Source organism: Musa acuminata, chromosome BXJ3-6 (assembly GCF_036884655.1).
Source record: "Musa acuminata AAA Group cultivar baxijiao chromosome BXJ3-6, Cavendish_Baxijiao_AAA, whole genome shotgun sequence".
In the NCBI taxonomy this organism is placed as follows: domain Eukaryota; kingdom Viridiplantae; phylum Streptophyta; class Magnoliopsida; order Zingiberales; family Musaceae; genus Musa; species Musa acuminata.
This window is the reverse complement of record NC_088354.1, coordinates 32,694,852-32,720,595: the sequence shown is the minus strand read 5'-3', so window position 1 is coordinate 32,720,595 and position 25,744 is coordinate 32,694,852. Positions and strand designations below refer to the sequence as shown.

General features: G+C 33.2%; 2 protein-coding genes across 4 annotated transcripts; both read left to right on the top strand.

Moving 5' to 3' along the window:
- The first annotated feature begins 5,204 nt into the window (after positions 1–5,204).
- LOC103989032 (guanylate kinase 1) lies at positions 5,205–8,651 on the top strand. 3 transcript variants are annotated; one of them, XM_009407766.3, is made up of 11 exons: positions 5,205–5,408; positions 5,848–5,881; positions 6,065–6,175; positions 6,274–6,350; positions 6,438–6,567; positions 6,983–7,345; positions 7,464–7,585; positions 7,697–7,832; positions 7,929–7,974; positions 8,056–8,161; positions 8,245–8,651. In XM_009407766.3, exons 2-11 carry the CDS (start codon positions 5,879–5,881, stop codon positions 8,357–8,359), a joined length of 1,209 nt encoding a protein of 402 aa, XP_009406041.1. In that variant the 5' UTR covers positions 5,205–5,408; positions 5,848–5,878; the 3' UTR covers positions 8,360–8,651. The 3 variants fall into 3 exon arrangements, with proteins under 3 accessions (XP_009406041.1, XP_009406040.1, XP_065010079.1); XM_009407765.3 differs by having other exon boundaries at positions 5,205–5,426; XM_065154007.1 differs by lacking the exon at positions 5,848–5,881.
- Positions 8,652–19,637: 10,986 nt separating this feature from the next.
- LOC135641192 (sulfite reductase [ferredoxin], chloroplastic-like) lies at positions 19,638–25,290 on the top strand. The gene is made up of 8 exons (XM_065156360.1): positions 19,638–19,962; positions 21,877–22,656; positions 22,736–23,032; positions 23,162–23,359; positions 23,633–23,767; positions 23,959–24,075; positions 24,500–24,658; positions 24,748–25,290. Exons 1-8 carry the CDS (start codon positions 19,792–19,794, stop codon positions 24,805–24,807), a joined length of 1,917 nt encoding a protein of 638 aa, XP_065012432.1. The 5' UTR covers positions 19,638–19,791; the 3' UTR covers positions 24,808–25,290.
- The last annotated feature ends 454 nt before the right edge of the window (positions 25,291–25,744 follow it).

The following is a 25,744-nucleotide window of genomic DNA, read 5'->3' as shown; positions in this document are numbered from 1 at the left end:
TTGTCAAATCAATTATGTGATATTAAAACTTAAAGATTTAAAGCTTCATACTTTTGGACCAAATTGGATGACACCAAAAAAGTAAATTATTTTTGTTAAATTGTCCGACTTGACACATAAATGAGTCCATTTGAAATTATTTAAATATTCATGGTGATGAAATATATTATTAGCAAACTCAAACCCTTCAAAAATTATTATTTTCATACCACAATGACGAATGATCAGCGCTGACTTGGTTTGAATCAGAAAAGTGATTTGACCAAAAATTTCCAAAGGGAAAGTCTTCTTTTTTTTTTCTTTCTTTCGATTGAGTTGGAAAACATTAAGTTGGAACGATACACACACATTGTAAGTAAATACATTAAGTTTCATTATTAGACTATAATTTAAAATTTTATAATAAACCTGCAACAATTCAATTAATTAAGACAACCTATAAAAAGAGAGAAATAACAATCATTAGAAATACTTACTGATTTCATCCTATCTACGAGTCCGAACGTTTATCAAACCTAATTTGGTCCCAAATTTGATCATCGAGTTGCTAAATGTTGCTTAGGTGGGCCTGAGCTTATTCCAAAATCCAAACCCTCAACTTGTATCTTTTTTATTTTTTCCCTTTTCATCTTTCAAATTCAGTTAATAAATATTTTAATTCAACTTTAAACACTTTAATTACATTTAAATGAATCAGATAGATATAATTGACTATAAAATCCAGACTTAGAGAAGAGACAGACACAGCTGTCAACGCCATCATCTCAAGTCAAACTGTTGAACACGAGAAGACATATGAAGGCAAAAGTTGCTTGAGATCTAAGCGGAGGACGTCCACCACCTCCTCTTTCGACTTGTTCTTCTTTAGCGTGAAGTGAAGGGTGGGCAGAGGAAGATGACAAAGCCGAACAATTCGGTGCATCTGCCGACCTCCCCCGGTCAACTTGAGGCCAACGACGAAGCCTCTCGTCTCGTCTCCTTGTTTTAATTAATCCAAACAAGCTTCAGCCTTTTCCTTCCGCATCCTCTAGCCGTGCGCCATGGGCCCCACCGACGAGGTCGAAATCCGTTCGCCATAAGGCTGTTGCCCGCTCTGGTCGAGAGAGCAGATCTTCATTGTACAGAGTTCGATTTCGAGGAAAGTGGGTGTTCAACGTGGCTGTCAGTATTCTGAGCATCCTTCGAGTTGACCATTTCAAAACGTCTTTGTTCAATCCAAGGAATCCTAATCTCCTGCTATATTTTAGTTATTGCGGAGGTTCCCCACCAATAATAATGACAAATGTTTAGTACCGCTGGAGTGATGGCTCAACTTTCTCATATTATTTTATATTTTGGGGAAGTGTGTGCTCTGCTGTAAAATATTCCAAGTTGGGGATGGGAGATGTATCCATTACATATTTGGTTTTAATAGTTAATTCTATTGATTTATAAAAGTGATTAATTATTTTAGGCCTTGTCCTTGAGACTTTAACTTATTATTGGCATGATATTGACTATTAAATCAATAGAATGATATAAACTTTGATAGATGGTAAAATAAAAATATATATATTTAGAATGATATTGACGAGAGATATAAATGTCATAGTAACAAACGGTGAAATAATTATTAATAAAATAATAATAATAATAAATCTAAAAATATTATATTTTAAATTATAAATAAATATTTAAATACTCTTTGGTTTAAATAGTTGTATATTTTTTTCATAAGGAACAATGATAGCAAAAGTTTCATATAGTTACTCGCAAATGGTTTGGACATTACCACTTGTTATTGTTGTCGTAATTATTTCAACCCTTATTGATTAGTTATCATATATTCCTTAATATTAACAAATAACTTAGCAAATCAATGATTTGATTTTTCAATAATGCATTAGGTTTTGGAATCTTATTGATCGATGACATGGAGTTCCGTTTCCAAGTCTTTCTTGAATCTTATTATATAGTGTGGAAGGTGGGGGAAGTAACATCTTTTTCTTCTCTCAAACAGTGAAAATTATGTATACATATGAATAAAAAGGAAGTCAGTATGCTTCACGTTTAGAGTCGTTCTACAAGTGGCCAAGAACGAGAACAATTGACCTTTCTATCCCAATCCAAAATGTTTTTCTTGGATTTAACTCATGCATCGAGGAAAACATGCAAATAGTTGTGGTCTTATTAGCCACCTCACCTACCAAGGAAAAACTTGCGATGAGAACTGATCAGACCATCTTCTTATGCAAAGAAGGATGAAACATGTGTGATGATATTGAGGTGCTTGGAGAATTGCTTGTTGCCGTGTTGGAGAGTAGTGATGTGCTTAGATGAGTATGCATACGAATACAAGAAAGAAATTTTGGTATGTTATATTGATTCATATGTCAAAGTTTAGTATCTTTTAGTATCTTTCCCATATAGAGAGCGGAGCTGACCCGATTCATTTTCCTCTTGCTATAGAGCCGTAAGTTCGAAGAGCACCGAAAAAAAAGATGGAGTTTCAATTTAGGATTTTAAGATAAATTATCAAAACTTTTACCAATTTAGTTGATATATTCAAACTTTTAAAAAGTTATTAATATACTATGATGAGCACTAACATTAAAAATATTTTTACTAAACTTGTGTGACACTCAAAAGTCAAATAAAGAATAAGAACATAGAAAATGAGAATATGAGCTTGAGATTAAACTGAACATATCATGTCCATTTGATCAACATACTAACCAAATCGTTAGGTAATAGGTGACGTAGATACTAACTCTATCCTAACATAACAAGAGAGTTCTTTTGCTCAAGATGATAATTGATAGTCCTAATGTTAAGATGAAATGTTACCCATACTCGTTATCTCAATATTTTTATGTATGATGCTACGATTAAATAATGATTAGTTATTCTCGATATTAACCATGACTTAGGCTCAATGATTGTTCCACCACACTATAAAAGTTCCTAGAGGTATGGAAACTCTCTTATTTTCTCATTACATTTTTAAATTCCTTGAGCTCTTTAATAAACTTAGGTATTATATTTTTGTTAGGATAACCATTAATATAGTTTTGTTGGTCATTCGTCAAACTCCTATCTTTTTTACATCATAACATGTGATAAGTGTAGAAGTAAATCTCGATCGAATCCGAACTCTCATCTTGTGTTAAGTAATTAAAATACTATTTCTCACCTATTTTATCATCTTTTTAGTGTTAGGTTGATATCATTGTGTCTTTCAATAAGATTCTCTAAATCAATATAGTTAGAAGGAATATTTTTTTAATTTTGATATGGATGGGACCCTTTGATTTGGGGCTGACGTGGTATCACAGTGGTCTTATAGTCGAAACAATACGCTAAACTCCCCTTTTGACACAATTTGCGATGTTAAAAGGAGTCCTTTTCCAAGTCACTATAGCATTATATAGTACTGAAAATACTATTTTCAAAAGGGATATATAATACTGAAGTCACTTGAGATATGAGAGACTATAGATCTATGATTGTATACCTTTGTACGTACTAAAGTACATTCTCCATAGATATATTTACATGAGCTCATGTCTAAAGATGAATTCTTATAGACATTATATTGTTTCATCCAACGATAGATTTATAACGCAATGCATTGCATGTATACATTTATGCATGTTAACCGTACAAGTAGAGGTACAAACTTAGGAGCAGTGCATACGATTTTATACAAATGTAATAATTATTTTTTTGACTCGAATCTTTATAATATAAATGATAATGAAGAAATTTTATCATTACATATGCAAAGAAATATAGATTTACTCAAGTTTTCGCTAGTGTGGCCGACATAAATAAATAATGGAGGACTCTTCTTTGTTCTTGTGTGTGCCAGCAGTATTCATCAAGAAGACCAAGTCAATCTCGGCATTTGAGTTTGTCGTAATGGCTGAGGTGGTGGTTTGAGCATCATCTAGGTCGTATTCTATTCTACCACTTACATGACTGTGGATATGAGCAAGAAACATTGCATGTTGGGACAACAAGAAAAAGAACCTAATGCTCTCCCTCCCCCAACTTGGTAGGTTAGATTTGGTCCCATAGCCATCTCTCATCATGTAATTTATTTAATCGGATTCGCCACTATTTTTTTACTTTAATTTGAATTCAACTAAATACACATACCTATTTTCCTATGTAAACTCGTCTTAAACCAATTAAAATGCATTAAGATTTGAATTAAATATGGTAGCTAGAAATAGATATTCGAAATATCTTACTCGATATTGTTACTAAGCAACATTTTAAAAGAATTCTCTTTTCCACTTTGACTCTTTTCGTTTCAGTGGTTTTTTTTTTCATTTTTTTTCGAAAGTATTATTTTAATTTCAACCACTAAGGATATATAAATTTAGTCTTGTCGGTGCCTAAAATTAAATCCGAATCCAAAATTTCCTTGTCTCTAATGTTCTTCATAGAGAAAATATATATATATATATATATATTTAAACAGTAAAACTCTCTGGTTTTCCATAGTCACTCGCATTCCAAAAAATCTATATACTCAAGTCAACTTAGATTGCTATGTGATTTAGTGATACGATGTTTTGGGTTTAGTATACGGTGGGTCCATCCGCGATAGTATATCATTCTCTCTCTAAGAAAAGATCCACATGAGATTTTACTAGCATGGAAATTATGCATTCCCTTCCATTCATGATTTATATGCGAAGAATTGTTCTCCTCAACCAAAGTGCATTGATTTTTGGGCGAATCTGAAGCTCACAATATAGTAATAATAATGACGATAAAAAATTTTGGCGCATTGAAATATTTATTAATAATAATATTATTAATATTTTAAAAAATTATTTTGTTCAAATATTATAGTTAATTTCCTTGTAGAAAACCTAAATTTTATTACCATACAAAACCATTTTCTATTATTAATTGGATTGGAATCCGATTCCACTTGCATCCAAGTATCTATTTCTTGATAGGGAGACAGACCTATTTATTGCTTACATATGTTGCCACAAAATTTCTCGCACTTATTGTCCTCACCATCAAATTAAACCCGGCCGCCGTTGTACTGGAAGAAATGGACGGTCGCGATTGCATCTGCACATAGCTTTGTCGTATCTGGACCGGTCATAGACCGGTTCACAGTCCCCCGATGAAGAGCGGTTCACTTTTGGTTTTTTCCTCTCTTCTCTGGCCAGAGAGAGGAAGAGAGAGAGAGAGAGAGAGAGAGAGAGCGCGCTTCTTCCTTCGAGAACAGCCCAACAGCCTCCTCTATTTAAAGGAAGGGGGAGGGGGAGATCGGTGGGAAGAAAGTAGGGAATTGAGAAGGAAAAGGGCAATAAGATTGGCTGTTCGTGAGCTGTTTTCTCTGGACCTGCCTTTGGTTGACACCAGAAACACCAGATCTCCAAGACCTCACACGGATCAAGGTTGGTTCTCAGATTCAGGTATTCCTTTTCTTTCCTTTCTTGCCTGCCTGCGTTGTTTGTTCTGTGCCTGTGTTCGGGTTTTCGATTCAGGAATTCTTTTTGGTGGTTATTCCTTTTCCTTGGGCAATTCTTTTTGGCATTAGTTGATTATTACATTGGAGAAAAAAATCCTTTTTATGGAATTTCAACCTAGTTTTCTGTTCTTAATCTTGATTTGAAAGAAAGGAGTAACCTTTGCTGTGATGTGTAGGAAAAGATCGTATTTTTCTTTTAAAGGGACAGTGGATCTTGTTGATTTTGGTGCAAATTGTTCGTTGAAGTATTTGATTTGTTTGCTAGGTCTTGGTTGACTTCAAATAATTAAGTTTGAACTATTTAGTTCTGTTTGTGTGATCTGTTTCTGTATTGATTGGCTTTGCTCCCTTTTCTTTTTGTTCAGGGGCAGGCTTGTAGAAGCAAGACTAATTTTGATGGTCAGTTCATCCTTTTTATATGTTCGCACTCTGATTCATTCGTTCTTATTTATATGCCTGCATTCTGATCCGCCTGTTACAATGGATTTGTTACTTGCCTGATTGGTTCTTTGGTGTTTGTAAATATAGATATGGTCTATGAAATGTCTATTAATGTTGGATCTTTTGGGAATTGATGACCAGGGGGAAGAAGCACCTGAGCATCTTTTGAACAGCTTGGATGGGCATTTACCTGTTGCTTGTGATTCTGAATCGAAAGACTATCAGACGTCTACCATTGTTGATGATAAGACAGTAAGACATTATTATTCTGGCTTATGTCAATTTGTCAAGCTAATGACTAGTGTAACATATGTCATGCAAGATCTAATAGCCTGTACTTGCATGCTCAGTATGTAGTTGAAGGATCTGAGGATGGAGGCAAGTCATGGATAAATGTCAAAATTTTTGATAATTTGACAAGATCATGGTATGATGCATATTAGCCTCTTCTAATTTTGGTTATTCAGGTTATGTCTAAGATTGGGTCAATTAATTCTTTAACTGAATTTAACAGGTTGATTCCTACTGTCCTGGGTATGAAACCTGTTCAACTGAAAGGTCACTCGACTCTTCTTCTGAACAATGGACGGATATTGATTGTAAAGAAGGATTATCCATTGGATGATTGCATCTGGTTTCTTGAGGTAAGAGTGTGGATTCAGCTTTGTTGCTCTTCTGTTGTGCACATCATTCAACAACTTCATGTTTTCGGAATATTTATCTTGAGTAACAATCTCTTTTAAAGTTGTAATGGCAAACAATTTCTTATGTTCTGAGGCTATTTAGTGGAATCATGTGTGTGGTTTAAGTGACAGTCTTTTTAATGACATGGAGAAATCAGCATGTTGTACAGATCTTTGTTTTGGTGTGTATAGACCATTGTCAGTTCAATTCAGTATTCATCATTAGAGGCCTACTTATGTTAGTGTGTTGGTACCATGCGTTTGGAATCATTTTGGTTCAAGACTTTGTTTATTTATACGTGCTCACAGAATTTAGATGATAGACTGTCCTTCATTTAGTTTTTGTTGGTCACCTTTTCTTTGGATAATTTGGTAGGTGGATACCCCTTTTGTTAAAGAGCAAAAGAAATTACTTGGAACAGAAGTAGTTGCCTGGAGTAAGGGTGTTATTGGCAGTGCCCCAAAACCAATTGTAATCAGTGGACCTTCTGGGGTTGGCAAAGGCACCTTGATAAACAAACTTATGAAGGAATTTCCATCAAAATATGGGTTTTCTGTTAGTCACACAACTCGAGCACCAAGAGAGAAGGAATTGGATGGAGTTCATTATCACTTCACCGAGCGAAGCCTTATGGAGAAAGATATAAGAGATGGGAAATTTCTTGAATTTGCATCAGTTCATGGAAATCTTTATGGTACAAGTATTGAAGCAGTTGAGGCAGTTACAGACTCTGGGAAGGTATTTGCTGAATCTTCCATGAATACATGGATATAAACAACAATGATATTTGATTATTCAATTACACATTTCTGTTGGTGTTGCGCTTTTTAAATTTTGGAAGGTTTTCTGTTTTCAGAGATGCATTCTGGACATTGATGTTCAAGGAGCTAGATCAGTGAGGGCAAGTTCTCTTGATGCTATATTTATCTTTATCTGTCCTCCATCATTTGAGGAGCTGGAGGAGCGTCTACGTGCACGGTATAGATACTCATTTGAAAATATTAAATATTTCTGCTCATGAATTCATCAGAAATTTGTGCAATGGACCTAGAAAATTTATCATAATGCTTCTCTAGTCATTCTACACAGTGCTACTGAGACTGAGGAACAGGTTCAGAAGAGACTAAGAAATGCCAGAGCAGAGCTTGATGAAGGAAGATCTCCTGGTCTTTTCGATCATATTTTGGTGAACGATGACTTAGAAACATGCTATGAGACTCTTAAGGTGCCTACTTCCTTTTCATGGAAAAAACATATCTTTTAGATAAGAATTATGTGACAAATGAACCATGTCTCAATTGGATTTGTTTCTTCTTGTCAGAAATTACTTGCTTCTGATGAAAACGCTAATACCCTAAATCAACCAAGTAAGTTACTAGCTCCTGGTGTTTTTGTGGTATTATGCTACTATTTGGAATAAAAACATATATATCACCTTGTTCATGCAGCTACAAAGAACTTGAAAGTTCATGTGTCTCACATGGAATCTAGGGCAGATCAAAAAATCCTTTTACACTGTGGCACTAATGGCACTGGTGTGAAAGTACCTAGTTTGTAAGTCACCCTGTTTTGTCATCAGATAACACATCAATAACAACTTATCTTAATCCTGACTCTTCTGCTTGTTATCTGGGTAGGTTTATGCTTGACATATCATCACTTAAAGGAGGTGCTCCTGGCCGAACAAGAGGACTCAATGTATATACAGTTGAGTCATTACGTGATGGTGTTAACAGGATCAAACAACTCTGACATCCCATGAATTAAGCAACCGACGGAGGACATCTGTACCAGCACTGACTCGTTTTTGGACTGATTTAGACTGTCACAAGAGCTATTAATATCTGAACTCTTACACTGAGAAATATGTGTTTCTGGCAAGCATTCCAATTAGGTAGCTGTTCCTAAGATATCCGTTACTATTGTGAGAGTGATGGACTTTAGCAAGGCATGATTTACGAAATTCTGATTTTATAAACAAGATTTGTGTTCTCATTCATTAGAGATAAAATGTGAAGAAAATGCCAATCTTGTTCTGCGGTTATTTGTTTGGTTTGTTGATGCGACTGAAAGATTTATCTTCTGTAAAATGCTACCTCTGAATGATCTTATTCAAAGTGATTGACACGAAGAATTTATTGTGATATTGTCTAAATCTTAGTTGAATCAGTCAGGAACTCTATATTGATAATTTGTGTTCTCATTCATTAGAGATAAAATGTCAAGAAAATGCCAATCTTGTTCTAAGGTTATTTGTTTGGTTTGTTAATGCGACTGAAAGATTTTTCTTCTGTAAAATGCTACCTCTGAATGTTCTTATTCAAAGTGATTGACAAGAAGAATTTATTGTGATATTGCCTAAATCTTAGTTGAATCAGTCAGTAACTCTTTTGATAATTTGTGTTCTTATTCATTAGAGATAAAATGTCAAGAAAATGCCTATCTTGTTTTAAGTTTATTTGTTTGGTTTGTTAATGTGACTGAAAGATTTATCTTCTGTAAAATGTGACATCTGAATGATGTTCTTATTCAAAGTGATTGACAAGAAGAATTTATTGTGGTATTGCCTAAATCTCAGTTGAATCCGTCAGTAACTCTATTTTGATAATTTCCAACTCAGCATACCAATCAAAATTATATCATAAATTATAAAATTAAAGGCATGAAATTGACTGAAAGAACACCGCAAAGAAATTAGAGCATGATTGAACAAATATACTTCACCCAGATGGAAAAACAATGCAGAATACATTTTGGACAGAAAAGATTCAACTCCCTTGTTTGGTCACTTTCTTCTAATCTACTATTCTTATAGTGGATTGTAGCCTACCCCAAATTCTCAACCCCTTCCTCTATATATATGTGTGTGTGTGTGTGTGACTTTGGCAGACTTTTATGAGCAATCATCTCTAAAGAGTTCCTCCATGGTCCCATAGCCACCTAGAGAGATCCAAGTTTAAATACAGATGCATAGGTTGTGGTGTTTTGACATAGATTGAGTGAAGGAAATGTTGCAGATGATGCCAAAAATAATTCTTCTCCACCTTCCTTTATCTCCTACTACTTCAAAAAAAAAAAAAGTAAACACCACAAATCCTTTGTTTTTCACTTAATGACTTAATAGCTTGCATAATTTGTATGGCCAGTTAGACAAATCTTAGTTTGGGAAAGACGGGAATCTCCACAATGTGTCATGAAGGAATAAAGTCTGTGGTGAACCCTTTCAAGCTTTAAGAATATCGAGTAACCTAAACCTAAAAAGATACTTGGTATTAGTAATAGCATTTAATCATTCATTTAGATTAAATTAAACAATCAGATTAGCATATTATGTATTTGCTTATCAGATATATAATGATCTTACCGAGATTGTGGAACACAACACTACATTTTAGTCATTCCAACAAAGATATATGAGAGGAAAAAATTGGACATTTAGACATTTGGACTACCAGAAACATTGGATTAACCCATGGTATCAAAGCAGGCATTGACTGGTTTTAGAACAACACAAGAATGGATGAAAAGGGATGTTGCATTCACAGAGGGCCCAGTCAATATTCTTTATGAGGCATTGCTTGGTGTGTTTTTGTGCTTGTTGGTTCTGCTCGATGTTTATATCCTGGGCTAAGACAAAGGGTGAAGGACGGGCCCCTCACAGTCGATGTTTCTCCTGAGCTAAGAGGACGGGGCCATATCTACAATATCCCATTTTGTTTATTTCGGTCATTAAAAGCTAGTGAAGCAAGAAGTAGATTTGGTCATTATGTAATTAAGAATGGATCCTGCTTAAGTTCGACATTGATGGACTTAAATCCACTCGTAGAAATAACATATATGTACTCCTCTTTGTTAAATTATGTAATCAAGTAAATTATATGATAGATATGATTCGATTATGATTATAATTATCGATAAATAAAATTTTTAATTATGATAGGATTTCTTATGAGATAACTTTAATAGGAGAGACTCTCTTAATTATTTATCCTAGTTCTTCTGCTCTCATATATAAAAAGGATAGGATCTTATAGGGACAAATATAATTCAACCAGTAATTGAGATATTATAGTTCTTCTTTCATCTCCCCTTTATCTCTAATCCATCGCTCATAGTGATTCTGTGAAAGATAGAAAGAGAGAAAATGAGTCTAGATTTTCTTGTCGATCAATATCATTGTAGCTTTCATATTCACGGTGCACCTTACATATTAGATAAAGGCTTTTTGAATAACAACGAAAGGTACATATCCTATATTTAATATATTATTATTTGATTTTAATTTCGAACATTAAAAATTTTTATATAATAATAGTATAGTATAGTTTTTATACTTACAATTGACACCAAAGCTATGTTTTGAAATCAAATACTTTATATTATAATTTTTTTATATCTATTGTGTATTTAGATATGTTTATTATTACGAAAAAGTATTATCTAGTTTTGATTTATGATGTTTGAACGGTCTATTTATATTGTCATTATGCTTTCTATCTATTCCGCCTTATTGCCTATTTGCGGGTGATGCAAGGTTTCTTGTATTTGATCGATGGAGCACTATTAACAATTTGCTATCAATGATAATATTGTTGAGGGTAACGACCTTTGGTGGTCACCATCTCTATCGCAGGTAGCGATTGCATTTGCAGTAGAAGCGTCGTAGGGTGTGATAACTTACGACGATTAGCCTGCCTTAGTTGTAAGGGGCTATAGTAGTGCCGCTATCTATGGCAGCTGCGATGATTGCCACTATATATAGTGACTGCAGTGGCTACCGTTGTGTGTGATAGCTATAGCAATGTCATTGTGGTAGCATATGTTGGCCACGATCGACGTCAATTGGATATTGAAGGTTGAGTTCCCAATGATTGTACCACGGTGATGGTGTAGTCACCAATTCATGCACAGTCGCATGTGGGCACAATGACATAGCACGACATGGCAGCACATAGATGTGCGTGGGCGCAACAGCATAATGTAGCAAATAATCATGTGTCAACCACCTGAGAATAATCACACCACCATAGGTGGTGGGTAGGCGGTCGGTGTACCATCAATGAGACTCGCATGTGTGGGTGCAATGGAACGCGATAACAGCGATAATAGTATGAGAATCAGATATTTTTACTTCTCAAGAAATCAAAAACTTTGAATATGTCCTTAAATTTACCTTAAAACTATAAGATAATCATACAAAATATATTTAAAAATTTAAATATTAATTTAAAGTTTAGGTTACTCAAGAGGAGTTGAAAATATTAGTTTGTAATCTGTATAATTGAAACCCTAAGTTTAGCAAGGGAAGAATAGAGTTTTTTTTTATCTCGACCCTAGAGCTAGGGTTTTCTAACCTCCATAAAAAAAGCTAAAAGAATAGCTAAAGAAGGAGAGAAAATATGATGACTTAGGTAAAAAAATAAGGTTAAAATAAAATAAAAGTGTTTAAGAGGTTCCCTTAGGTGCAAGGTTCAATCTATTAGGCCTCACTTAAAGCTTTTTTTTTCTTCTTTTACTAATATAATTCTAATGTTACAACGACTTCAATTGAGTTTAGTTTGATTTAACAAAGATGATATTTTTGATCTAAAATCATATTACTAAGTGGGCGTAACATATACATATTATTTATGCTTTTATTAACATCCTAGTTAAAATTTAATATATGTGAAATTCGAGCATCACAAAAATTCCGAGTCTACCCAATTAAATAGAATTGACTAGTCTAATTTAGGATTCCATATGGAATTAAAAAATATAAATTATAATTTTCTTGGAATTAGTTTTCTCATGTGACATAATGATGAAATTTTATATATGATAAATAAAAATCTAATTATTATTCTTGGATATTTATTTGATATTTATATGTATATTTTAAAATTATGAAATAATATTTATTTTTATATAAAAGTATTATTTATGTTTGATGAATATTATTTGTAACTCATATCCCTATGTTTTATCTAATTGGTACCTACTAATGTCGCTTGAGATAGTAGACTTATGAGATTTTATCATTTATAAGATATTTTAAATTATATTTTATATTATTGTATTGGTCTTATAATTGCCAAAGTGGCCTAGACCAATAACTTAGTCTTAAATGATATTAAGAAAAATAATATTTATAATGATACATATAATAAAGATATAATCCCAAAGAAGAATATACTTTGAATAATTATACAATGGGATAGGATGATAATAGGGTTGTATACTCAAAGGTAAAAATACTATTCCATATGAATATTATCAGTCTTTCATAAATAATTTTAAGTAAATACTAGATATATCAATATTTCACCCAAAGATGAAATAGAGATGACATAATAGTTTAATATTTATTAAAATATTAAAATATCAATATTATATTATTTTATTATAGTGATACTTTCATCATTATATTCTTATAAATGTCTCTATATTTTTGGATTAAATTATTATAAATGACTTTAGTATATACAATGTATACTATGTGTCTTAGATCTTGATTAAACTAGTTAAAAGGATCATAAAAATAACTATTAAAGGTTTTTAAATAAATAATTAAAATAAATGATTTAAAAAAGTCTAAAAGAATCAGTTTTATAATAATTACTAATAATATTTAGACTTCATTATAGTCTATAGTTAATTGGAATATTTAAAAATCAATTTAAATTTATTATTAGGTCATTAACTAACACCTAAATCAAAGAACTGATTGAAATTCAGTATGATAGTATTTAAAAATTTAAGATTATATCCTCAATATGGTTGATAAAGTTGTACGCTTAAGAATATTATCTATGAATATAGTTGACTCCTTTCATATATAATTTATTCTTAATTTTATTTGTTCTTAGTTTGACTCATTTAAAATTTATTATATTTAAGGATAAGTGAAATTTTAATAAGATAATATATATATATGTATATAAAGAATTAAAATTTTAATTATGTAAAATATGTATTAGAATTATATTATGATATAAGAATAAAAGAATTCTTCATTATTTTTACATAAAGCAATGATTCTAAAATATTATATGATACAATAAAAAAAGCTAAAATCATTGAAGTAGAATAGTATCTATCAACTCAATTGCCCAATAACTAAATTATAAAATAGTCTATTATATAAATATGACTTAAAGGATAATATCAAATAATATAATTGCTAGTCATATATGTCTTGCAAGCCAATCACGTAAGTGATGACATGTGTGACTTGACACGTAGTCTTTTTGCTTATTATATTTTGACATTTATCACTTTATATTATATATATATATATATATATATAATATATATATATATATATATATATATATATATATATATATATATATATATATATATATATATATATATAGTGATGTTCTTGGATCTGTGCAATGGAAATCGGATCATGATGAGACCACGATAATGAGATCAATTCACCTTTAAACACAGATAATAAATAATCACGGTCATAGGTTACTCGAGATGGATAATGAGATAACCGAATAGACTGGTGTGTTGTATACCCGCCCATATGATGGATGCAGCTAGTCTCATAGCTACTCATGTGGGGACACTAGGGATACAATACAGGTGCTTATTGGAGAATGAGTTCATTGATTGATCCGCTTATGGAATGTTGAATGGTTGATGATGCTTTATTATCAAATAGCAATTTCGTAGTCCCAATAGTGCCTCTGGTCCTTGGACTTGAGATACCAAGGATGTCCTGCATGAGTGCTCCACTCTTTAACACCGGACTCATAGGTTTGTATGTCTCAGATCTAGCACAATCGATCATCGGGAGTGGTAGCTAACCATACGAGGACTATTGAGTGTCGATAGAGGATCATCTACTCTCGGTGTCATGAGAGGAATGTCCTATGTGTTCTTGCTAAGACAAATCCCTAGCCATGATCATTCGGATTGAGAGAGAAAGAGTTATCCGTGAGAATTCGATTAGAGCAAGATTCGAGCAGAAACCATATAGGTTTGACAGCACCATGCCCGGTCTACAGTCTTTGGGATATTAGATGAATAAGGGACTATAGGTACATGGTAACTAAGGACAAAAAAGGTCTAACGGATTGGATTCCCCTGTATCGTCTAGAGACTATGATGTAGTGGCCTAGTACATCTGCAATCGATGAGCCAAGTGAATTATTATGGAGATAATAATTCATTGAATCAAAAGGAGTTCTGAAATATATGACTCACGGCCAGCTCGATAATAGGCCTAGAGGGTCACACACATATGATAAGCATTGCAATGAGTAGAGGTTCAGATATAAGATATCTTCTAAAGCCCTTAGCTTATTGGATATCCAATAAGCCCCTGAATTATTGGATCCTATAGATGAGATCCAATAAGTACCCATAAGAGATTATTGAATAGAGATCCATTAATCTAAAAGGCTTAGGTAGTTGGATGGAGATCTAATACCCAATATGGGATAATCCATTATGATTAAGTTGATAAAAGGACCTCTATAAATATAAAGGAATCAGTGGTTTATAGGCTAGAGTCTTTTGCTTACCTCTCCTATTCTCCTCCCCCTCTCTACCTCAGAGTAGGCTTGAAGTTTTGAGGAGCGTCGTCGCAGCCCTATTGTGTGGATCACCATTAGAGAGAAGAGTGCTTAACCTCCTTCACCCTCTCCTAGAAATCTGCAGGGATTCAAGGATATATGGTCTCCCTATGTAATATAATCTATCTTACACGTGGTTTTCTATTTCGCGGATTTTTATGCACCAATCTTCGTATTACGACGAACATATCTTTGAGAATTGAGGATTTTGTTTTTCTATTCTTTGTTATGCATGTAATATCACTCCAAGATTTCCCAACAATAATAGCTAAACTTATAGTCAAGGGTTTTATTCATAAAAAATACATTGATAATTAAAATCAATGAACCAGAATATTATTTAAGAACTTATCGAATTATCCAATAACTATAAATAAGTTTATTATATAAATATGACTCAAAGGATAATATAAAATGATATAATGGACAAACTTATAGTCAAAGATTTTACTCATAAAAAATACATCGATTATAATAAGATATTTTATTTAGTTTTTTAAATGAACTCATTAAAATCATCATGACATTAGTGACATTATGATTTTTAGTTATATCGAATGAATATAAAAATAAAATTTTTAAATGAATATATATATTTATATGGGTTACTCTAAACGATTCGTATAGAAATAAAATAAATATAAATGTTAGTATGCACAATTACAAAATCTATTATAACCTTAAACAACCCTCTAGATAATCGTTTATTAAGTTTTTTTTATATCATTAGTTTCTTTAAATTTTTTAAAAAAATTATAGATCAGTATTAATATCTGAAGATTAATGGGAGTAAGTTTGTTATATTGATCTTGTATGCGGATGATATTTTGTTTATCAATAGTGATCTTGGTTTATTGTATAAAATAAAAAAATTTATCATCAAGAATTTTAAGATGATTGATATAAATGAGACATCTTATATTATTGGTATTGAGGTATTCACAAATATATCTCAAAGGTTATTAAGACTATCTTAAAAGAATATATTGATCAAGTCTTAGATAAATTTAGTATACAACTTTATTCAGTAAATGATAAAAAAATTTAATTAAAATAAGTATTTTTAAAATAACTTAGAAAAGAATCAGAAAAGAAAAATATTTATTATGTATGCCATAGTTGAAAATATATTATTATATGTTTAAACTTATATTAGACCAAATATCAATTTTATAGTTGGAATACTACATAATAGTATTCTCATACTGATTTTGTAAATTATCTCAATAAGTAGGAAATTCACTTTACATTTTATATTTATACTAGTTAGAGAAATAATTTATATAGAAAAATATAATGTAATACATTATTATATCATCGACAACAAAAGTTGATTTTGTAATATGCTTTAAGACCACTAATCATGCCTTATTATTATGAAATTTTATCTCAAGATTTATATGATTAGACTCAATGTGACATATTTTAACAATTTTTTTTGTAAGAATAGCAAGTACTCTATTAATTCTATACATTATAGTATAAAGTACTTAGTGGTCAAAGAAAAAAAAGTTTAAAAATAATTAATATCAAGAAGAAATTGAGTTCTACTTATATTGATTGCTGATTTATCCACTAAGGCATTATAGTCAAAAGTATTTGAAAGAGCATATTATTATAAATGGGTTTATGAACAACCCATAAAAGATATAGTAGTACATGTTTGAGTGGACATTATAATTAATATTCTTATTTATATAATTAAAATTATTTATTTTTCATATTATGATTGAATGTGATAATATGATTATCTTAAAAAAATAAATTATATAGATCATTTTGAATTATATTAGGAAGAGCCAACAATATTACGATACATAGAAGGAAGTATGCAATTAATGATATACAACCGCTATGACTCGTATTAATAGTTAAACTTAATGTACTATTATATTTATTAATACTTATTGGCTTGTTTTATAAGATTTATGCACACATGTAAAATACATTTTTTAAAGTTTTCGAATCTAATTAAATAATATTGTTTTAAAATAAAATTTTATTTTATTTTTTTAAAATTTTTATATCTTATCAATTAATAGATTAAGTAGTAGAATGCTAGTTTATATGGTTGTATCTAATTAGTTAAGATATATGAGAGATATGATTGAATTTTGATTATAGTTATTAACTAATAAAAGGAAAGTTTAATTATAATATGATTCCTTAAGAGATGATCTCGATGGGAGAGACTCTACTAATTATTTATCCTAGTCACTTTACTCTTGTTTATAAAAGAATCAGATCTCTTATGGACCATATAACTCAATTAATAATTAGAAGATTGTATATCTTTTCTCATCTTATTTTTATCCCTAATTCAACGAAGGATAGAAAGAAAAAAAAAATACAAATTTAGTTTTTATTAGTATCATTATAATTTTTGGATCTACGATATATCCATGGATCAAATAAATTTTTTTTGAATAACATCAAATATCATGTATCATATATTTGAAATATTATTATTGAATTTTAATTTTTATTATTAAAATTTTTTATATAATAATAGTATATTACGATTTTAATACTTACACTCTTTCCCACATTTTCTTGAAAATAGAAAACCTGCGCGGGTTTGATTGGTGCCACGCTTATATGTTAATTCTCATGTAAAGTGGGAGAATCTTTGATTCAGTATTATTTGTAATGCTTCCAGTCTAGCTGTATATGGAGTTACATTAAACTGGAATTTGAATAAGATGCAGCTCACTCTTCCTATTTCAGTACACCATTTCCACTGAAGCTTGGAAAAGTACGGCCTGAATCATTGATCTGAGGAACAGAATATTTCTAGCTGAGGTTACCTCCACCTGGTTGACCATGTGCCAGATCATGTCTTAAGACTGATTCAGAGTTGATTTTGACTGCTTGCAATGCTCTTCCATTCAGTTCCTCATGGAAACTAAAAATATTTGATCATGACATCACAAATAGATGGGGCAGATACTGCTATAATTTGCTCTCTTTGAGTTTTTGGCCACATAAAAAAATATCCAACAGCTGGAACTGTGAAGACCTTTGAGTGAATCATTGTTGTACTACTCTTGGCTGTGCTGAACAAACCTTGAATTTTGTCACACAAGTAAATGAATAAACCAGAGTAGTGCATGTTTAGCTTATATTTTAGACTTAGAACAAAACAATATCTCTTGGGCATCTTGCGTTGCTTGTGGGGCACTTTGATAAGATCATGCACAAGTAATAATCAATGAGGACAAAGAAAAAAACAAACATCAAGCTTGGAGATTATTACTTATCATAATTGCAATTCTATCTATTAAATTTTGATTTGTTAAACAGAATGTGGTTTATCCCTCTACATAAAATATGGATTGTATTAAATTTTGACTCACAATTTAGCTCTCTCTCTCTCTCTCTCTCTCTCTCTCTCTCTATATATATATATATATATATATATATATATATATATATATATAGGTTCAACCATAAAAGATATTTCGGAGCTACAGCAATTCAAGTTGCAGATTATTATGACTGCAATAGAGAATCTAGTTGTCATGCATCCACTGATGAAATTAGGGCTGGGTTTTCATGTGACGTCAGCGTTTGGAAGAACTCTATCTCTACATGCCCTCTTAGATCATAAACCATGCTGAAGTGACAAACCATCAACTGAATCAACATGGTAATTGAATATGACTGTAACCCATAAGATTAAGCTAGTAAATTATGGTACAAGACATGATATATTTAGTTCCCATGCGAGACTATTATTCTCAAGTGATTCCAATTAGTCTATGATGACGCCTCTCCCATGAAGAGAATTTATTGTCAGCAGATCAAGCTCTATGTTCAGAGGATAAATATTTTTGCAAATCAAGTTAATATACATCTCTCTCTTTCCCTCGCACATAACTTTTTCCCACGATGATTCGTTGATGGAGAATCTAGATTTCGTAATTGGAAAACAAGTTTTAACATTCCTCTTATAGTTCTAATCCCATGAACAAATGCACCACAAAAGTCAATAAAGAAGTCAAATCTCTTGGCGATGAAATGATTATCCAAGTCTTTATGATTATTCCATTTTTCGAAGCTTACCCTCTGCCCCATCTACATCGCCGTAGGAGCAACCAGCGGCACCCATCGGGCTCCACTGATATCTACTGCCGCCTTCGTGGTTCATCAATGGGTATAAAAATGTTGCTCATGGTTCATCAATTGTCCTTCTCGTCTTTAAGTGGGCTTTTTACGACCCATACAATGGAAGTCAGAATGGGCCGCTTGTTAGTCTACCCGGACACACGTGCACGACTCTGCTTGCCGACTTTAAATATATACGCGTAGCATCAACAAATCCATCCAGGTTCGACGAACTTGGGCTCCGGAGCCCACATGCTATTGTCACCCACCATTACCTATTCCAACGCAGAATTCTCGCTGCAATAAATCCATACATAACAGATCGGATATAGAAACATTGGGTGGATATATCGCGCGTCCATCACCTTTTTGGCCTCCAAAAAGGAAATCTATGCTTTGTTTCAGTCCTCTGATTTTAGCTCCTCTCACTCTCTTTGATCTGCCCTGCTCGAACAACTCAAAACCAGATTTCCTCTAGGGTTTCTGCCTTCTCGCCTATCTCTCATGGCGGCTGCAGCGGCGGGCGGGGTTGGAGTTGGGGCGGATCAGGGGGTGCAGATCCACAGGTTTCGCGGGCTGAGGTCGTCGGGGTTGATTCCATTTGGGCGATCTTCTTGGAGCTTAGCGGTGGCGTCCTCATCGAGCTCTTCTTCGGTTGTCACGGCTGTTTCCACCGTAAGATTTGTGAATTTGCTTTGTTTTTCTCTCTCTTTCTGGTTCAGATGATGGTGAAAATTGATCGTGTGGATGGTATTGTAAAAGGAAATGTTAGTTTAGCCTCTCTTTGTCGTTCTTCGAGTGGTGTTAGGAGTTGTAGCTCCGGTCTACGTCGGGAACCTTATTCGCTTAATAGGATTATAAATTCTAAGTCGATTGGAGTCCCACTATATTCACTGAATAGCTACTAAAGATGGCTAGAATCCTAGGTAACATTGTAGGTCATTCCTAAGCGTAACTCATATTTATGTAACGTAAAATCCTACATTTTTTTGCTGATCAATTTTTCTTCGGACTAGATACCCCTAAAATTTTCAAATGGGCTGAACACCGGTTCCATCTGCCAGAGGCGTCAGAAGAAATTGATGCCCTAATTAGGAATGCGGATGCCGGAGTGTCAGCCTTTCTGAAGAAGGAAAGATCTTCTTTTATATTGGTACTATAATATATGTAAGTATCATACTTCTGTCCACAATTTCATCAATCTGGCAACATTTGTCTAGATGTTCTCCAATGCATCAGCATATGATGCAGAACATTTTTTTGTACATCCAAGGTATGTCAGAAGCAATATTGAAAGTACTCTTAAACAACTATGGTCAATAATTGAACACTGGAACAACCAATACGATAACATCATTAGAAACTGGTCATAAACCACTTATGACATGCTGAATGATACTCCCAGGAAATATATTATTTTTTGTCAGACCTTGCTACAAGTTATCTTCTGACCGTAAATTCAAGCGAAACCTATATGTGCATGAGCAGTTTTAAGAAAGAGGCATTCTTGTATATTTTCATACAGTTTTAAGTCTGATGTTTAAGGTCACATGAGTAATAATGTTTAGATTAGCTCCTCTTGGTTATAAGCTTTTATCTTGAACCATGTGGTTAGAATCTACCAGCATGCATCTTTTGAAATAATTGTAATTTGCAAATAAAATACCTCTCCGCACCTCTTGAAAGAGGATTAGAAAATTTCGACCATATTTTCACATGGATTGGAATGAGCAAAGATGATTGCTTGGATGATGCCAGTGCCGTCGAACACTCAGCAAAGGATCAATAAAATTATTTTATTTTTCAAATAAATTTGTTTACTTAATGGTCAGAGGCAAGAAAATTTTAGATGCAGAAGAGCAAAAAATAAGAAGATAATAAGAAAAAATTATAGTAAATTCAACCTTGCTCTGACAAGTTATAGTTCACATAGAATCCTTCTCGATTGACATTAAATAAAGGATTGTAAACAGTGGAAATTTTACTTTATAATTTAGTATCAATGAGGGCACGATAGTGAATAATTGTATGGATCAAAGAGTGGATCATACTGTCACAGGAAATTTTGGTAACACTACAGATCAACTAGAATATCTTATATCATAGTCCGTTGTTCTATAATTGTTTAATGAACTATAAATAGCATTACATGGAGCGCTATAAATTCTATGAAAAAAATTTTAATTTTTGAGAGCATAATCATTGAGTCATGAAAAATGATTGATTTTTAGTAAAATATTATTCTATTTAGTGGATTTGTGAAACTGCTCTTCTTATCTCTCTTCCTATCTTTCTTCTTCTATTCCCTGGTGTCTGTGCAAAGCTTCTTAATTATTCCCTTTGCTGATCTCCACATAATCCTGCTTATATTATAATTGCTAAACGTTGGAGCCCAATTCAGCCTAAAGAAAGAACTTTCATCAATTCTTCGACTTAATATGTATTAGATAAATCATTTCACTTTTGTGTCATCACAAGGACCCTTTTTTTTTCACTAAACAGTGAGCTTGAGAGGTACCTCATTATGTTATATTTAAATGCTACTTTAAGTCATGTCATTTGACAGCCTAGCCTTCTTTCTTTTTGCAGCCTATAAGGCCAGATACTTCTGAGGTAAAGCGAAGCAAGGTTGAATTGTTCAAGGAGAAAAGCAATTTCCTTAGATATCCTCTAAATGAGGAGTTAACTTCAGAAGCTCCAAACATAAATGAGGCTGCCACCCAACTGATCAAATTTCATGGAAGTTATCAACAAACTAACAGAGATGAACGTGGTGTCAAGTCTTACCAGTTTATGCTTCGTACAAAGAATCCGTGTGGGAAAGTACCGAACAGGCTCTACTTGGTTATGGATGATCTTGCAGATGATTTTGGCACAGGCACTCTCCGCTTGACCACTAGACAAACATTTCAACTGCACGGTATCCTGAAGAAGAACCTCAAAACTGTAATGAGCACTATTATTAAAAACATGGGCTCAACTCTTGGTGCATGTGGTGATCTGAACAGAAATGTATTAGCTCCTGCAGCACCATATACCAAAAAAGAATATGTCTTTGCTCAGGAAACTGCAGAGAATATTGCTGCACTCTTGACACCACAGGCTGGCGCATATTATGATCTATGGATAGATGGGGAAAAGATCATGTCAGCAGAGCCCCCTGAAGTAGTCGAAGCTCGTAATGACAACTCACATGGGACTAATTTCCCTGATTCTCCAGAGCCCATCTATGGCACTCAATTCTTGCCTAGAAAGTTCAAGATTGCAGTGACTGTGCCTATTGACAACTCTGTGGATATCCTGACAAATGATATTGGTGTCGTCGTAGTTTCTGATATTGATGGAGAACCTCAAGGCTTCAATATTTATGTAATAGATTTTACTTCAGGTTATGTTATGTTTTATTATGTGATCTACTCAATTTTACCATTGCAACTTGCTTTTGTAGGTAGGAGGAGGCATGGGAAGAACACACAGGGTGGAGACCACATTACCTCGTCTGGGAGAGCCTTTAGGTTATGTACCAAAAGAAGACATCTTGTATGCTATAAAAGCTATTGTTGTTACACAAAGAGAAAATGGGAGGAGAGATGACCGCAGGTATAGTAGAATGAAGTATTTGATTGGTGAATGGGGGATTGACAAATTCCGCACAGTCGTCGAGCAGTATTATGGAAAGAAGTTCGAGCCATTCAGAGAATTACCAGAGTGGGAATTCAAGAGTTACCTTGGATGGCATGAACAGGTACAATTTCATGTGCGGTTTTGCTTTTTAACTTCACATTTTGATGGCTACTATAAAATTTTCTGTCATTTCAGACCATATCTGTTTATATCTTCGTAATATGTTTTCATTGCTACTCTGCTAATGCAGGGTAATGGTGCATTGTTCTGTGGAGTACACATTGATAGCGGGCGTATAGGTGGGAATATGAAGAAAACACTAAGAGAAATAATTGAGAAGTATAACTTGAATGTGCGGATTACACCTAACCAGAATTTGATCTTGTGCGACATTCATCACTCATGGGAAGAACCTATCACCGCAGCACTTGCCCAAGCTGGTCTACTGGTAAAGCTTGTCATATTTTGCTCTTCACTTTAAGAAAATTATTTCTGCTCTATGTAAGAAATTTTCCTAGTTGACTGTCTTTAAAAGGAAAGTCTGGTTTACTAATGGACTAGAGATATTAGAGCCAACAAGTTGATTTAGTAGTAGGTTCATAACGTATACTGGGCTAGGTACTTTTTAGTACAACTAAGAAAGTAAATGTATTTATAGCCAAAAAGAAAATATGGATGGTTTCGTATTTTTATTATTCAGCATTTCTGTTTTGTCTTGCAGCAACCTACGGAAATTGATCCTCTTAATTTAACTGCAATGGCATGTCCTGCACTGCCACTTTGTCCACTAGCAATAACAGAAGCTGAGAGGGGGATACCACAAATTCTTAAAAGGATTCGAGCTGTATTCAATAAGGTTAGTAACTTAAATGATCCATCTTAATGTATTTATACATAATTATGAAAATGCAACTTTTGGTTCCATAATGGTAATATTTATTTTTTTGAGAAGTGACAACGGGTTCCTAGGAAAATGCAACTTTTGGTTCCATAATGGTAAGATTTATTTTTTTGAGAAGTGACAATGGGTTCTTATTCTTTTCACAGGTAGGCATAGAGAACAATGAGTCAGTTGTGATAAGGGTAACAGGCTGTCCCAATGGGTGTGCAAGACCCTACATGGCCGAGCTAGGACTGGTTGGTGATGGTCCCAACAGCTACCAGGTACTCAAATGCACTTATGATTTGTGCTAATGTTGCATGGTTAGATATGTGGAATTATATAGACTGGAAATATCTGAATGATAAATCAGCCGGGAGAATTGTATGTCCCATTTCTTCATAGGATGTTCATACTCCACTGCTATGTTGACAGCATTAGTTGTTTATCCAGTTGTACCAATCAAAGTCAGGTTTAACAATTTTGTGTAATTTATATGTTTCAACTAAAACTTTGTGTCATTTTGCTCTCAAGCATAATGGACGTGAAATCTCCATTTAATAGTCATCCAAAAGTGGTGTTGTTTGCTGAAAACCTGAGTTATTACTAATTGTAGAATATACAGATTCTGCAACTAGCCAATGCAAGTCATCAAGCTTTCCTTGGTAACATAAATTCTTATATTGTTCTGTTTAAAATGCAATTCAGGTCTGGCTTGGTGGGACACCTAATCAGACTTCATTAGCAAAATGCTTTACGAACAAGGTGAAGGTCCAAAACCTAGAGAAGGTTTTGGAGCCATTGTTTTACGGCTGGAAGAGCAAGCGCCTGCAGGGTGAATCATTTGGCAGCTTCACGACTCGGATAGTGAGTATCAGATTTCATTTGCCTGATACTACCAATTACCAGATATTATATGTAAAATTTGTAAATATATTTTCTTTACTATTTTGCAGGGTTTTGATAAATTGCAAGAGCTGGTAGAGAAGTGGGAGGGTCCATTGGAGACAGCATAGCAGTTTAATCTCAAGTTGTGGATGGTAGACATATAAAAGCCATGGCTGCGTTAATACAGTAGCAGAATAAGGCCACGAATCCGGTTGGCCATGGAGGTTATTTGCAGCTGTTGCAGCTCAACTGAATGGCAGAAGTTTACAATATGATATGGGAACTGATCTGAATCAGGTTATTTGCAGCTGTTGCAGCTCAACTGAATGGCAAAAGTTTACATTATGATATGGGAACTGATCTGAAGTTTTGTTCCTAAAGCTGCTGAGGCAATTGAATGTTTTCTTTCTCTTGCACTTTGCTTTCAGTGGTTGAAAGTTTAAAGCCTAAGAGCTCGTTGTTTGTGTTTGTTGTCGAGTGATTAGAAGCGAACCTACTTAAACTATTACTGCTGAGGCATAAAGCCTTTCGGGATACAGCTGCAACAATGATTCAGTATTTTGCTATATTAGTTTAGAGATCTGAAAAGACTGGATGTTTATTTGGTTTGACTGATCATCGTCCATGGAAAGAGAACTGTGACAAGAAGTGAGGAACAACCACCATATTTAGATGTAACTTTGGGTGTGATCTCAACACATTTTTCTCATGCTTATCATTTAGTAGAGAGCAGTAAAGATTCATATGGAGGAAACTGAAGCGTGCCTGGGTCAACAACTGAGGTAAGTAGCTTCTTGGTCCACTTCGGGAGTTGTTATACGTCTTTTTTAGTTGTTTTCCAGCACATAAGGATACTAAGAAATTGAGCGGCTTCAAAGGTGTACCGAATCATTTCAGATTTATAAAAATAAATAAATTGTCATTTCATTATTTATAATTTATAAAAAAAATTATCTTTGAATTCAAATTTTTATCTTTAGATTTATTTTTACTAAAAAAATTGTATGTTCTTAGTAGGACCTAAGCAATGAAAAAGTCTTCTCTAATCAAGCCTAAGATTATTAT